Source organism: Tiliqua scincoides, chromosome 10, assembly GCF_035046505.1.
Source record: "Tiliqua scincoides isolate rTilSci1 chromosome 10, rTilSci1.hap2, whole genome shotgun sequence".
NCBI lineage: Eukaryota > Metazoa > Chordata > Lepidosauria > Squamata > Scincidae > Tiliqua > Tiliqua scincoides.
The window spans coordinates 24,814,487-24,829,496 of record NC_089830.1 but is presented as its reverse complement, the minus strand read 5'-3'; the positions used below and the strand labels follow the sequence as shown (position 1 = coordinate 24,829,496).

Below are 15,010 nucleotides of genomic sequence, written 5' to 3'. Positions count from 1 at the left end.
AAAACAGAGCTAGGCTCATCCTGTCCCTGCATCCTGCCTGCTCAGTCTAGGACTGGGATGCCCACTGAAATGCGAGGGAGGGTCACAGAGGTGACAGCTTGTCTCAATCTGCTGAACCTCACCTCCTACGGGCAAGATTCTTGTGTGGTTCTTGACTTGGTTTATTCTACGGTTCTGTAGCCTTTCAGAAAGAGGAGCTGGAACTCTGGGGAGCCCCAACACCCTGCTCAGTGGTGTATCTAGGGAAAATGGCACCATGGCAAGCACTGAAATACTGCCCCTGTCCAGGCAGAGATCATGGAGTGGGAAGCCAGCCCTGTTCATCCCACCAAGTGAATTTTTTTCCGCAGAGGCAGGGAGAAAGGGAGATGGGGAAGAAGCCAGCCCTGTTCCCCCAAGTGAATCTGCAGATACTAAGCCCCCCTAAAAAGGAATGGAAAAATAGTGTTCATTCACCTCTTTTTGGAGTTCCCCTGAAAGTGGTGCAAAAACACACCGTTGGCTGTGGTGTGGAAACACACCATTGGTAGAATAGGGGTAAGTCTGTGCCTGGCACCCCCTTTCAAGTGGTGCGCAGGGCAGATGTCCCCATTTGCCACACCCTAGATATGCCACTGCTCCTGCTGGTTTCCTTCTCTGCTTTTATGGGGAGCCAATACTTGAAGAATAGCACCTTCCGCTCATCCCCTGCTGGAAAAGAGGGGGCGAGAGTCTTTTTCTAATTTGTCAATAAAGTATTTTTCTACTTTCATAGCCTGCAAGTGTCTCTTCTGGGTATGAGGTAGGAGGCTGCATGCAAAGCTAGGACGTTTGTCCTCAGAGAGAGCTCCACTCTTGCGAGAAAACAAAATGTGCTTGCTGTTCCCATTGGCTTCGGCGGGGGGGGGGGTTAAGCTGGTCTTATCTGGGAATCACACCCACATTGGTCTGTAGGCGGAGATCTGTGCTTGTAGGGTGGGGGGATAGGACTGCCCCTGAACCTGGAAGTTCTGTTCAGCTGTTATGACCAATAGCCAGCGAGAGAATTTGTCAAACCCTGTTTTAAAACGCCTACAACCATATCAAGTGGGCTTCTCTGGGCAAAAGAATCCCAGAGAACCAGGAGCTACTCATGAGAAGACCCGGTTGTACTGGAACTGGCAGCTGGGGTGGAGCGTACTCCTGTATCCTGACCCTGGACCACAAGTGTCAGTCAGAAGGGATTAATTACACCTCCTGTCTATGAGTCACAGGTAGCTGAAGATAGCTGAAGTCACAGGTAGATTTTCACGAGCTGAAAATCAAATGAGGACGCTCCACTCTTGCATCAAAAAGAACACGTGAAGTTGCTTGAGTCAGGCAATCGGTCCCGCTAGATCCGTGTTGCCTGCGTGGGCAGCTGTTCTGCGTTTTCAGGCAGGGCTCTTTTCCCTGGAGATGCTGCCTGGGACTTGAACCCAGGGCCATCAACCCCCAAATCAGAGATTCTTCCACTAAGCAACAGCCCCATCCTCAGCTTCATCGCTGGAGCAGGCTCAAACACAAGCGTGCTTGTCTTCTGAGTCACTGTTCTGGACACGTCTCCTGATTGTACAAAGCCCAGAGCCATTACTCAGGCAGAGACACGTCGGGCAGCCTCCTCAAAGGTTAGCCATTCAGCACCATCTCTGGCAGGAGCGAGGGCCTAATCCCATTGGACGTGGAGATGTGCAGAACACTCTCTGTAAAGGCTATTCAGAAGGAGGTATGGCCAGAACAGCAGATCTTACAGAGTTGCATCAGGTTGCCTCCTCTGTGAGAGGATTCCAGAGGCTCCTAAGAGCCAGAAATAAATTTCTCATGGCCTGCGCATGGGGAATGATTGCTGCGGGCCTCCTGCAAGAAGAGCTGTGATTGTGGCCTTTGCTACCCAGACTCCTCCATGCAAATTTAAAGCGGAGCCACCAACTATTTCCTCCTGCTGCTTCGCTTGCAAAGGAGGCGCGCAAGGGTGTGTGTGTTCCATATTAATTTTGTTCCAGCTAATCTCCACTTTTCTCACTTCTGCTCTGCTGCTCAAGCCACACATGCGGTTAGTGCAGAGCCAGCCCTAGCATGTGGTTGCCCCAGGGAGAGGCGGTGGATGGGGGGGGGTGCACTTGCCTCTCTTCTTCCCACTCCCTGGATTCACAAAGGAAGAGAGGGATGAACAGGGCTGGCCCAAAACCTCCAGGGTGCGTCATAGCTCAGGGTGCAGTTGCGGGGGAGCAGGAGAGGAGGAAACACTACAGCAGGTGATGTCATCCCCACTCAGCTGCTGCCTTTGAAATGCTTTTCAGAGGACCTTACTGAGAAAAAGCATCCGGCTCAAAAGGAAGCAAACTGAGAAATTTGCCTAAGGGCACCTGTTCATGCCTACGCTCCCATTTTTCACAAGGGCTGCCTGACAGTATGTAGCTCTTGTTACAATCCTATGTGCATGTCTAGCAACTGTTACCCTACACATGCCTGATCTTGTCTGATCTTGGAAGCTAAGCAGGGTCAGGCCTGGTTTGTATTTGGATGGGAGACCGCCTGGGAATACTGGGTGCTGTAGGTTTATACCCACCCCTGGGGGCTGGGGATAAGAATAGGCCCTAAGTTTGGCTGTACTTGTCGTAAGAGGCGACTAAACAGCCACCGGGTAGATGGGACTCGTTAGCCTGGGAAAGCAGCTCATCTGAGAGAAGGAAAACTCTGATCCCAAACCTCCACTGCCTTGTGGCTACATCCAGTTATGGAAAAGGCTTCAGGAGTCAACCTCGAGGCAAAATCCGGAGCCGGAGTCCCTGAGGCAGTTCATGGCTGAACACAGTCACATTCTGGCAACTCCTGCGACGTCGCTGGAACCAACCGTATTGGCCTCTGCCTTTCCATTGGACCATTTCAGCAACGTGGAGAGGGGGGATTTGCTGCATGGGTAACAGCCTATCCTCCAATACTACCTTACCCAGGCTTCGCGCACTCGAGAGGACACTCTGTTCCAGAACCACCATTCAGAGCATGACACCATAGTCTTCCGAGACTGAAGGATGCCAACAAGAAAGGCTTATACCATAGTCTTTCGAGACTGGAGGTTGCCAACTAACCTATGTACATTTACCAGGGTATGAGTACTACAGAACACAGTGGAACTTACTTCTCAGGAAACATGCACTCAAATCGATATTTATCCAGGATTTTTTTAAATTCAATTTTTTTTTTCAGTTTTCACACATTTGTTTTAAAACAAATGGAACCCACTGCAACAGATTGGGGTAAGCTAGATCTTTAAAGGAAATACAGTATAAGACGTTTCAAAGTAAGAACCAAAGGCGTGGCTATGTGGGGGTGCTCCTGCCCTCGACATTTGCCACTGTGCCATTGGAGAGAGCATGCTGAATGTTAACACGTGCACAGCCCTTATGCAGAGGAGCCCCAGCTGCCACTTCCTCTCCCCATCCCTGAATTCAAAGAGAAAGAGAAGGGCAGAACAGAAGAGGAAGTGTGGATGAGAAGCAAGTCTTCGTTTCTGTTCCCTTTTGAACCCAGAGAATGGAAGATGGATGCGCTGTGGAGGTGGACAGAGAGTTAGAACAGACAAAAGAAAATATTTCTTTACTCAGCGTGTGGTTGGTCTGTGGAACTCCTTGCCACAGGATGTGGTGACGGCATCTGGCCTGGACGCCTTTGAAAGGGGATTGGACAGGTTTCTGGAGGAAAAATCCATTATGGGGTACAAGCCGTGATGTGTATGTGCAACCTCCTGATTTTAGAAATGGGCTATGTCAGAATGCCAGATGCAAGGGAGGGCACCAGGATGCAGGTCTCTTGTTGTCTGGTGCGCTCCCTGGGGCATTTGGTGGGCCGCTGTGAGATACAGGAAGCTGGACTGGATGGGCCTATGGCCTGATCCAGTGGGGCTGTTCTTACGTTCTTAACTACAATTCCCAGAAAGCCTTGCAGGTCTCTTGTTATCTGGTGTGCTCCCTGGGGCATTTGGTGGGCTGCTGTGAGATACAGGAAGCTGGACTAGATGGGCCTATGGCCTGATCCAGTGGGGCTGTTCTTATGTTCTTACGTTCTTAAGCAGCCATCTTCTGCCTGAAGCAGCCATCTCAGTTGGCCTCTTGTGAGCCAGCCCTCGGAATAAAACAGAAGAGAGTACGTACAGGACAGAAAGACACTGGCTCACCCTATCTGTTAAACTCACTAAGCAGCCTTTAGGTCTCTGTTCTCTCCTGTTTGTAACATGGGAATAAAACTATGGGCCTGCCTCACAGGGTTCTTGTAATGCTCCAAAAGTGCTTTGAACCCATGTGATGCGCTGTGCACATACTGAGACCTCTTATTGCCCCTTCCAACGTTTCACATATGAAAAGAGGGGGCACATCTGAGCCAAAGGCTGCTTTCCCAGGGTCCATGAGAATGGGCTGCAGGGGGTCAATTGTAACCAGGCACAGGGTCAGAAAGGGAGCCAGGGGGCTAAACATTTCCTGCAATCTCAGAAAATGTTTGCATATATTGTATGAAAACTAGCAAAAGCCTACATAGTTTTATATCCCGTATCGTAATTCGTAGAAACGATTTTCCAATGAGCATATGAAATTATGATCCAATGGAGAAAGGAAGGTCCCAAAAGAAACTTGGTGCCCCCAATAAAATTCCTCTGGGAGGCCCCGCACTGTCCTCTTGGAGGAAGCAGCATCTGTGGGGAGAGAGGAGGAGCGTGTGGTTGGTCTGTGGAACTCCTTGCCGCAGGATGTGGTGACGGCATCTGGCCTGGACGCCTTTAAAAGGGGATTGGACAAGTTTCTGGAGGAAAAATCCATTACGGGTTACAAGTCGTGATGTGTATGTGCAACCTCTATGTCAGAAGGCCAGATGCAAGGGAGGGCACCAGGATGAGGTCTCTTGTTATCTGGTGTGCTCCCTGGGGCATTTGGTGGGCCGCTGTGAGATACAGGAAGCTGGACTAGATGGGCCTATGGCCTGATCCAGTGGGGCTGTTCTTATGTTCTTAAGGTTGATCAGAACCATAGTGGGTTAAAGACTCCACTTCCCCTCCCCTTTCAACCACAGTCCTGATCCCAATTGCAAGTGGAATTTGATTGTTCTTCTGAATGCTGGAACTAGAGTTAAAGGAAACACATTTTGTCCTGGGCTGACTCAGCTGCTGGGATGCCTGTTTGAAATTACCTTGTGAAATCAGTTCTTTTTTCTAAAGGGCAGGATAAACAAGAGATTACATGGTCAGATTTCAGTGGAAGTTGCTGGCAGGATTCCAGGGGCAAAATGCCACAGCAGAATGACCCATGTACACACACGCACACCCACAGCTTCACTCTGGCTCCCCCACCTCTCCAGAAAAACCAAGGGCATTTGGCAAAGAAACGTCCCACATCTTAAAGAGAAACAAGAGCATTTCACATCAATGCTTCTATCCATAAGAGCAAAAAAAAAAAAATTTCACATCCCTAACACACATCCTCTGATGTAAGCCTTGCAGATTTTGATGGAGTTAAAAGTTCTCTTTGCCAACCTGGTTCTGCCACCTGCTGGCAGAAGTGAGTCTGCAGGGCATCGCTCTCTATGTTGATTGAGGACAATCAACCCTCTGGGCATGTGAAAAGTGCACATCTTTTCAGGAATCTGCAGGACCTTTTGAGATAGGGCAGCAAGGCCACTCCCATTTTGCAGATGGGCTGGCAGGGCTGCAGTTGGGAGTGAGCGCTCAGCTAAGGTGGCACCTGAATGAGTTCATGACGAAGGTGAGAAGTGAACCAGGAAGTTCCTTGGTTCACATCTCCTGCTCTAAACCACGCTGCCTGCTCCATCTATTTACACGGATGTGTGAATCAGCCCATTGCTGACTTCATTGTGGATTGTCCTCTAGGTAGGCATGATGTGGAAATAATGAATTACAAAGGGACAACTTGCCTAGAATCAGAGGTCGCTCAGGACATCCTCCTCCCATCCCTAAAAATATGCATATATCCTTAACTTGCTTCCTGAGTTCTAATAAAGCAGCATCTCAAGGACACAAAGCTCAGCTTTCTATGCCGCAGGAGATCCACACACACTTTGAAACACACACACTTTGGAGGAAATAAAGTATATATATATATATATATATATATATATATATATATATATATATATATATATATTAAAAAGTGTAAAGAGGAAAACAACCAGAGAGCAATAGTGGCCCCTTGTGGCCAATGGAGAGGTGGCTGTGGGGGATTCTGATGTGGGCCTGTTTGTTTTCGCTTGTAAATATCTCTTGGGCCAGGCGCCAAGGTGACTCCAGAAGGGTGGGGTTCCCAGGTGAGCTGGATCTGCAAGATCAGCCAGTCACACCCTTCATTTTCCCAGCTGCCTGCTGCCATTTCCCCCTCCCCCCAGCTCTGATCTTTGCCAAATGTGTCAGTCAAGACCCAAGCAAGGGTGCAGAGGAGAGGGTGCAAACTCTCCAGCTCTGCTTATCTTCTCCAGGCTGAAAGTTTGGGGTGCTTGCACTAGCCCAATTCCTCTTCGATCTGGCTTGTTGGCTCCTCAGTGGGTAATGCTGGGCCGAATCCCTGCCTCCGCCTCGCAGAGTAATAGCAGAACTGACCCAAGGTTTCCCAGAGCATGAGGCCCCGCACCCATAATCTGGCACAGTGCAACCTACCACCTTCACCGCCTTGCTCCCTAGGTTAAAAATGGAAGGCAAGAATGGAGCAGAAAAGGAAGTGTGGAGAAGAAAGTGTCCTGTCCTCCACACTTCCTCTTCCGCTCCATTGTTTTATTTCCATTTCCAGTCTAGAGAAGGCAGAGAATAAGCAGGGAAGGTGATCACTACCAATCCCTGACCTGAGGCGACAGCCTCAGCTGGCCTCATGGAAAGACCGGCCTCGAATAGTACAGCTTGCTTTAAGATCTGCTCACTTTTGGCAGCTCCATGCGTCCTCACTCATCTCCCTTTATGTCAGTCTCCCTAGTGTTTTTGCTGCATGGAATCACACTTGGCGATCAACTCGTTCTCGCCTTGACAGGGTTGCCACCTTTCTTTCAGCCAGAGCTCCCATGCCTTTAACAACTGCACGACAGGGGAAAATAGCTACAGGTGCAGCTTTCTCCTTTTCCATTATGCTTCACACAATGGAGCATGATGTGGTGGGGAAGAGAGAGAAACTAATCAGGAAGAGAGTCTCTTTCTCTCTCAGTTCCGCAGTCCCTGCCCTTCCAGGATAAAGACCTGCAGGGCAAAAAGGCAGGATTGCCAAGTAGACTCTTGCCTAAGGCTCATTTTGCAACACAAGGGTGAGGGAGTTCAGGAATGCCTCAAGGATTACCACGTTGGCTCCAGGGACTTTCCACCATCTAAATCTAGATTTCTGATGGGCTGGTTGAGGGGACTGTTCTGTGCCAAAGGAAAGACTCTGCGCATGATCAGAGGCACTCTTGTCTTGACCACTGCTTCCCTTGTTCCTGCAGCACCTCCCATCATGGAGACTCAAGCTCTGAGGCAAAGCTAAGGAGAGCCCTAATTTAAACTCAGCCCAGACCTGTTATTATAGAAGTTAATCACTTCCGGACCCGTTTCCTGTCTGTCCTAGAGGGTGTTCCCTATGTTGTCTTCATTGCAAGCTACCTTGGCATGGTGACTCTTTTTACCCTCAGAGCTACAGGAGACTTCCTGGGCTTGGACAGCACACCCTAGGATGTGCAAGGAAAGTTTCCAACATCCACAAAATCTGGAAACTTCTAGGAAGTAAAACCATTTACCTCCATGCTTTCCCCCAAACCTACCTCCCCATGATAAGAACATAAGAACATAAGAACAGCCCCACTGGATCAGGCCATAGGCCCATCTAGTCCAGCTTCCTGTATCTCACAGTGGCCCACTAAATGCCCCAGGGAGCACACCAGATAACAAGAGACCTCATCCTGGTGCTCTCCCCTACATCTGGCATTCTGACTTAACCCATTCCTAAAATCAGGAGGTTGCGCATACACATCATGGCTTGTACCCCATAATGGATTTTTCCTCCAGAAACTCGTCCAATCCCCTTTTAAAGGCGTCTAGGCTAGACGCCAGCACCACATCCTGTGGCAAGGAGTTCCACAGACCGACCACGCGCTGAGTAAAGAAATATTTTCTTTTGTCTGTCCTAACCCGCCCAACACTCAATTTTAGTGGATGTCCCCTGGTTCTGGTATTATGTGAGAGTGTAAAGAGCATCTCCCTATCCACTCTGTCCATCCCCTGCATAATTTTGTATGTCTCAATCATGTCCCCCCTCAAGCGTCTCTTTTCTAGGCTGAAGAGGCCCAAACGCCGTAGCCTTTCCTCATAAGGAAGGTGCCCCAGCCCCGTAATCATCTTAGTCGCTCTCTTTTGCACCTTTTCCATTTCCACTATGTCTTTTTTGAGATGCGGCGACCAGAACTGGACACAATACTCCAGGTGTGGCCTTACCATCGATTTGTACAACGGCATTATAATACTAACCGTTTTGTTCTCAATACCCTTCCTAATGATCCCAAGCATAGAATTGGCCTTCTTCACTGCTGCCGCACATTGGGTCGACACTTTCATCGACCTGTCCACCACCACCCCAAGATCTCTCTCCTGATCTGTCACAGACAGCTCAGAACCCATCAGCCTATATGTGAAGTTTTGATTTTTTGCCCCAATGTGCATGACTTTACACTTACTGACATTGAAGCACATCTGCCATTTTGCTGCCCATTCTGCCAGTCTGGAGAGATCCTTCTGGAGCTCCTCACAATCACTTCTGGTCTTTACCACTCCGAAAAGTTTGGTGTCATCTGCAAACTTAGCCACTTCACTGCTCAACCCTGTCTCCAGGTCATTTATGAAGAGGTTGAAAAGCACCGGTCCCAGGACAGATCCTTGGGGCACACCGCTTTTCACCTCTCTCCATTGTGAAAATTGCCCATTGACACCCACTCTCTGCTTCCTGGCCTCCAACCAGTTCTCAATCCAGGAGAGGACCTGTCCTCTAATTCCCTGACTGTGGAGTTTTTTCAGTAACCTTTGGTGAGGGACCGTGTCAAACGCCTTCTGAAAGTCCAGATATATAATGTCCACGGGTTCTCCCGCATCCACATGCCTGTTGACCTTTTCAAAGAATTCTATAAGGTTTGTGAGGCAAGACTTATCCTTACAGAAGCCATGCTGACTCTCCCTCAGCAAGGCCTGTTCGTCTATGTGTTTTGAGATCCTATCTTTGATGAGGCATTCCACCATCTTACCTGGTATAGATGTTAGGCTGACCGGCCTATAGTTTCCTGGGTCCCCCCTCTTTCCCTTTTTAAAAATAGGCGTGACATTTGCTATCCTCCAATCTTCTGGCACTGTGGCCGTTTTGAGGGACAAGTTGCATACCTTAGTCAAGAGATCTGCAACTTCATTCTTCAATTCCTTAATAACCCTTGGGTGGATGCCATCAGGGCCCGGTGACTTATTGATCTTTAATTTATCAATGAGGTCTGAAACATCTTCTCTTTTAACCTCTATCTGACTTAACTCCTCGGTTAGAAGGGGCCGTTCGGGCAGCGGTATCTGCCCGAGGTCTTCTGCCGTGAAGACAGATGCAAAGAACTCATTTAATTTCTCTGCCATCTCTAAGTCTCCTTTTATCTCCCCTTTCCCTCCCTCACCATCCAGAGGGCCAACCGCTTCTCTGGCGGGTTTCCTGCTTCTAACATATTTGAAGAAGCTTTTATTATTCCCCTTAATGTTGCTGGCCATGCGTTCCTCATAGTCTCGCTTGGCCTCCCCTATCACCTTCTTACATTTCTTTTGCCACAGTTTATGTTCCTTTTTATTCTCTTCATTAGGGCAAGACTTCCATTTACGGAAGGAAGCTTCCTTGCCCTTCACAGCCTCTCTAACTTGGCTGGTTAGCCATGCGGGCACTCTCCTGGATTTAGTGGAACCCTTCTTTCTTTGCGGTATACACCTCTGCTGGGCCTCTATTACTGTTGTTTTAAGCAGCCTCCATGCACTCTGGAGAGACTGGACTCTTTTTACCCTCCCTTTCAGCCTCCTTCTAACCAGCCTCCTCATTTGAGGGAAGTCCGCCCGTCGGAAGTCAAGGGTTTTTGTTAGAGATTTGCCTGGTATTCCTCCCCCAACGTGCACGTCAAAACGAATCGCAGCATGATCACTGTTCCCCAATGGCTCAGTAACGTTTACATCTCTAACCAGGTCCTGCGTACCGCACAAAATTAAATCCAGAGTCACCTGTCCTCTGGTGGGCTCCGTGACTAGCTGATCTAAGCCACAGTCATTTAGCACGTCAAGAAATCCGGTTTCCTTATCGTGACCAGAACACAAATTGACCCAGTCAATATGAGGATAATTGAAGTCCCCCATGATTACAACCCTGTCCTTCCTTGTCACCTCCCTGATCTGTTTCCTCATTTCAAGGTCCCCATCAGATTTCTGGTCTGGAGGACGATAGCACACCCCCAGTATTACATCGCTGCTCAAGCCTGGTAATTTAACCCACAGAGATTCTACAGTGGAGTCGGACCCACCTTCAATCTCTACTTTGCTGGATTCTATCCCTTCCTTAACATAAAGGGCCACCCCACCTCCAACACGCCCCTGCCTGTCCCTCCTGTAGAGTTTATAGCCCGGGATTGCGGTATCCCACTGATTCTCCGCATTCCACCAGGTTTCCGTTATGCCCACTATGTCAATATTTTCCCTTGTCACCAGACATTCCAGTTCTCCCACCTTTGCTCGTAGACTTCGGGCATTCGCATAAAAGCATTTATACACGGAATGCCCCAGGATGGGCTGCTTATTCGCTCCTTTGTCCCCGCATCCTCTCATTGTGCCAAACCGTCTATCACATCCCATCTCCCTACCTTTCCCAATTTCTTCTCCTACCCTGCCTTTGTCTTGTTGTTCTCTAACCTCCCCATCCTCATCCCATAGGGATGAGGAGTCCCGAACCGGATGCCCCTCGGCTCCTGTCGGCCTTCCCCCAGGGATCAGTTTAAAAGCTGCTCTGCCACCTTTTTAATGTTATGCGCCAGCAGTCTGGTTCCATTCTGGTTCAAATGGAGCCCGTCCCTCTTGTACAGGCCCCGCTTGTCCCAAAACGTTCCCCAGTGCCTAACGAATCTAAACCCCTCCTCCCTACACCACCGTCTCATCCACGCATTGAGACCCCTGATCTCCGCCTGCCTAGCTGGCCCTGCGCGTGGAACAGGTAGCACTTCAGAGAACGCTACCTTTGAGGTCCTGGCTTTCAGCTTCCTGCCTAAAAGCCTAAATTTGGCCTCCAGGACCTCCCAGCTACACTTGCCCACGTCGTTGGTGCCGACATGCACCACAGCCGCTACCTCTCCCCCAGCACTGTCTACCAGCCTGTCTAGACGAGAAGTGATGTCCGCAACCTTCGCACCAGGCAGGCAAGTCACCATGCGGTCCTCACATCCGTCGCAAACCCCCCTCTCTATGTTTCTAATAATGATGACTTTGACTAGGTGTGTGAGAACTGGGTACCCACTGTTCTCTCACATGGCCTTTCTCATTCTGAGGCCTCCAGGGCTGGCCTTTTAAAGAGGCAATTCACAACACCTCTGGCTTAAGGCCACTCAGTCCTCATGCACAACAACTCAATCAAGTCATGTTAGCTATATATTTGCCTGCAGTTTATCCCTTGCCCCTCCCTCTCAACAGCTTGCAGAAAAGGATGCCAGTCATCCAATTATGCTCATCTTCTCCTGCTTGCAGCCAGACAGGAAGGGACAATCACCTCCCTCTCTTCCTTGAAGTCACTCCTCAAAAAGACCTGTGACTTCTTCTCTCATTCCCCATAATTCTTTCTCTATGGTGCATCCCTTCCTACCACTGCTGTCTCCCCAAGCAGCGCATACTCTACATTTATACTGGAAGCTCTTTGGGGCAGAGAACTGTCTTTTGCTTCTGCTACCCTGTAAAGAACTACATAGATTAAAATTATTACTAATAAATTATTTGTAACTTATTAGAAGCGTTGAGAGGAGAACAGGGAGACTGTATTGGGATCATTAAGCCACAGGGCTTGTTTCCTTTATTTATATCACATTTTCAATGCAAACTATTTTTTATAGAAAATGTTAAAAATATTTTTGTATAAAATAAAAATATGCAAACAGGAAAAACACACTAATCATGCCATTCTCTGTGTGTTTGCCTGGAGGTAAGTCCCACTGTGTTCAATGGGACTGGAACATGGCCATTTTTCCTCTATGATTTTTGTCATTTCTGAAAATCAAATGATTAAAACGAGGCTTAAATGTCTTCCAAAGTGTGTTTAGGATTGCCGCCTCAAACATAACAGGGAATAAACACTCCGTAGCACAAAACATATTGTTGTAAAAAGAGAAGTTATTATGTACCTTCTGGAATAATTAAGAAAGGTTTCAACTTTCTTCCAAGCACAGAAAGAGTGGGAACCCCTGGAAGAGAATTGCATAGTTTCAGTGCCACATCTAAGAAGGCCATGCCCCTTAGGACTAAATAAACCTAGTGAGCAAGCTTTGAGTTCTTCAAAACTCTTCTTTGGGCTGGATGTAAGTCAAACAAGAAGTAAATTAATAAAAGGATAGGGGTGGCTCTTTTTAGAACCCTGAGAAAGGAGGAGGAGAGAATATTCCTGAATATTGTATATAGGAAAGCATAAGAACATAAGAAGAGCCCCACTGAATCAGGCCAAAGGCCCATCTAGTCCATCTTCCTGTATCTCACATTGTCCCACCAGATCTCGGGGAGCACACAAGACAACAAGACACACCTGAGCCTGGTGTCACTCCCTTGCATTTGGCATTCTGAGGTCGCCTACTTCTAAAACCAGGAGGTTGCACCTCATGGCTTGTAACCTGTGATGGACTTTTCCTCCAGAAATTTGTCCCATCCCCTTTTAAAGTCACCGAGGCCAGACGTCATCACCACATCCTGTGACAAGGAGTTCCACAGATTAATTAGACACTGGGTAAAGCAATATTTTCTTTTTCTAACTCTCCCAACACTCAATTTTAGTTGATGTCCCCTGGTCTTAGTGGTCTTTTGTGGATGCCCTCCAGGTCTTCCCTTGTAAAATGGCACAGAGGAGGGTATCTTGCAGGCACAAATCCCTCACACAATGTTCTGCGTAGCAGCTCCTCCACTCCATCTCACAAAGGTCAGATGTGGGGCTTTTCCAGCACTGCTGCCCCTCCCCAGGACTCTCATTTCTCTCTCCCGCTTCACTTGTTTTGCGTTCAACATCCCACCTTAAGAGGCGTTCTGTTGAACTCTGACAACTTGGGGTTATTTCCTTTGATCCTCCTTGCATCCTCCGGTTATCTTCAGCCTAACTTTCCATCAGCTACAAATCCTCCACATGGGATCTGTATCATCAAGTCTTGTGCATAAAGCAGCCAATGTTTTTTTTTTTTTCCTGGTTGGGCTCCTCTGCCTTTAACCGTGGTTAAGCAGCTGAAGCTTTTGCTGCTGAAGAAGAAGCTTCTTCTGCTGGAGGCCTGCAGGCTGGCCAGCCGTTATCGAGGAGGAGGAATGTTGGCCACCCTCCCAGATGCCTGGGCAGCACCCGGCACAGGAGGGCAGCAAAGAAATGCAGGGTGGCAGCAGGGCGGTGAAGACTAATCAAGGCACAGGGAGGTGTGACACCCTGAGGCAGGCCAGGCGTGTGCACACAGCAAACAGCACCCTGTCCATGGCCGTTTCCAAGGCGTTTGTGGCCAGAGAGAGCAGCCAGTGTGGTGTGGTGTCGTCGAGGCCTCTTGCTATTCGAGGCTTTTTGTTATTTCCTTTTCAGGTGGTTGTGTCTTTCTGTTTGTTTGCTCCTGTGCCTCCACTTCTCTTCACCTACCTTTTTCCTTCTTCCGTCCCCTCCCTCGTTCCCTCGCTCGCGAGTCTTCCTGACGCAGCAGTGCCCTCGCAAACCTGCTGCCCTGGCTCTGCGACTGGCGCTGGAGACAAGCTCGGGCTGGGGCAGACCTCACCTGGGCCTCACCCTCTCTTCCATGGCGACGCCGCCTGGGCCTGCCCGGCTCCCCCGGTGGATCTCTGCCCACCGCTCGCTGGAGAAGGCCCTGCAAGGGCTTGCCAAGCTCCAGCAGCTGGTGAGCCAGCCTCGCCTGGGCCTCCGCAACAGCCCCCCACACCTGCCTCACCTCCTCCCCCAGACGCACCAGCACCTGAGACTCATCCGAGAGTGCTGTGGGACCTCCATGGTCCAGCTCTGGGAGGGAGACTACTTTCGGGTCTATCTCACCAATCTCCTGGAGAAGATCAAGCAAGCCAGCCGACTCTTCAAGCGGGAGAAAGAGGAGATTTTCCAGGACAACTCCCCGGCCAGGTAAAACTAACCCAAAGAGAGGAAAATGGATTTGGGTTTTGCTCCAGGTGGGGGACTGGGAGGGCACTGCAAGGATCTTGCTGATTGTGTTCTCTTACCCTGCACATGCCTGATCTTGTCTGATCTCAGAAGCTAAGCAGGGTCAAGCCTGGTTAGTACTTGGATGGGAGACCACTTGGGAATACCGGGGGTTGTAGGCTTATACCATGATCTCGGAAGCTAAGCAGGGTCAGGCCTGGTTAGTACTTGGATGGGAGACCGCTTGGGAATACCGGGGGTTGTAGGCTTATACCATGATCTGGGAAGCTAAGCAGAGTCAGGCCTGGTTAGTACTTGGATGGGAGACCGCCTGGGAATACCCAGTGCTGTAGGCTTGTACCATAGTCTTTCGAGACTGAAGGTTGCCAACCATTCTCCACTGCTACAAAGAGCTAGGTGCGTGGAGAGCTACACCTCTGGGATTTCTGCCTGTCACTTGCCCTTTAATGGCACGGGAGGTCTGGCAGAAAGGCAGATCAAAGTGGCAGCTGCCGTGACAGTCTCTGTTTATCAGTTGTGCACTCTCTCTCTCTCTCGGCATGTATTCGGTTTGGTCTGGTTTTTGCCTTGGTGGTAAATGTTTTTGGCTTCCAAGTCATTTGCTTTATATAGTATTTCTT

The 15,010-nt window shown here is 49.2% G+C and overlaps 1 protein-coding gene and 1 pseudogene across 1 annotated transcript in view; both read left to right on the top strand.

Annotated features, from left to right (window-relative positions):
• The first annotated feature begins 13,565 nt into the window (after positions 1 to 13,565).
• CBLC (Cbl proto-oncogene C) overlaps positions 13,566 to 15,010 on the top strand; it is a 13,164-nt gene continuing 11,719 nt past the window's right edge. The window contains exons 1-2 of the mRNA XM_066638106.1: positions 13,566 to 13,723; positions 13,809 to 14,351. Coding sequence (XP_066494203.1) covers positions 13,566 to 13,723; positions 13,809 to 14,351 — 701 coding nt within the window. The remainder of the gene's footprint in view (positions 13,724 to 13,808; positions 14,352 to 15,010) is intronic.
• On the top strand, positions 14,434 to 14,551 carry LOC136661890 (5S ribosomal RNA; annotated as a pseudogene).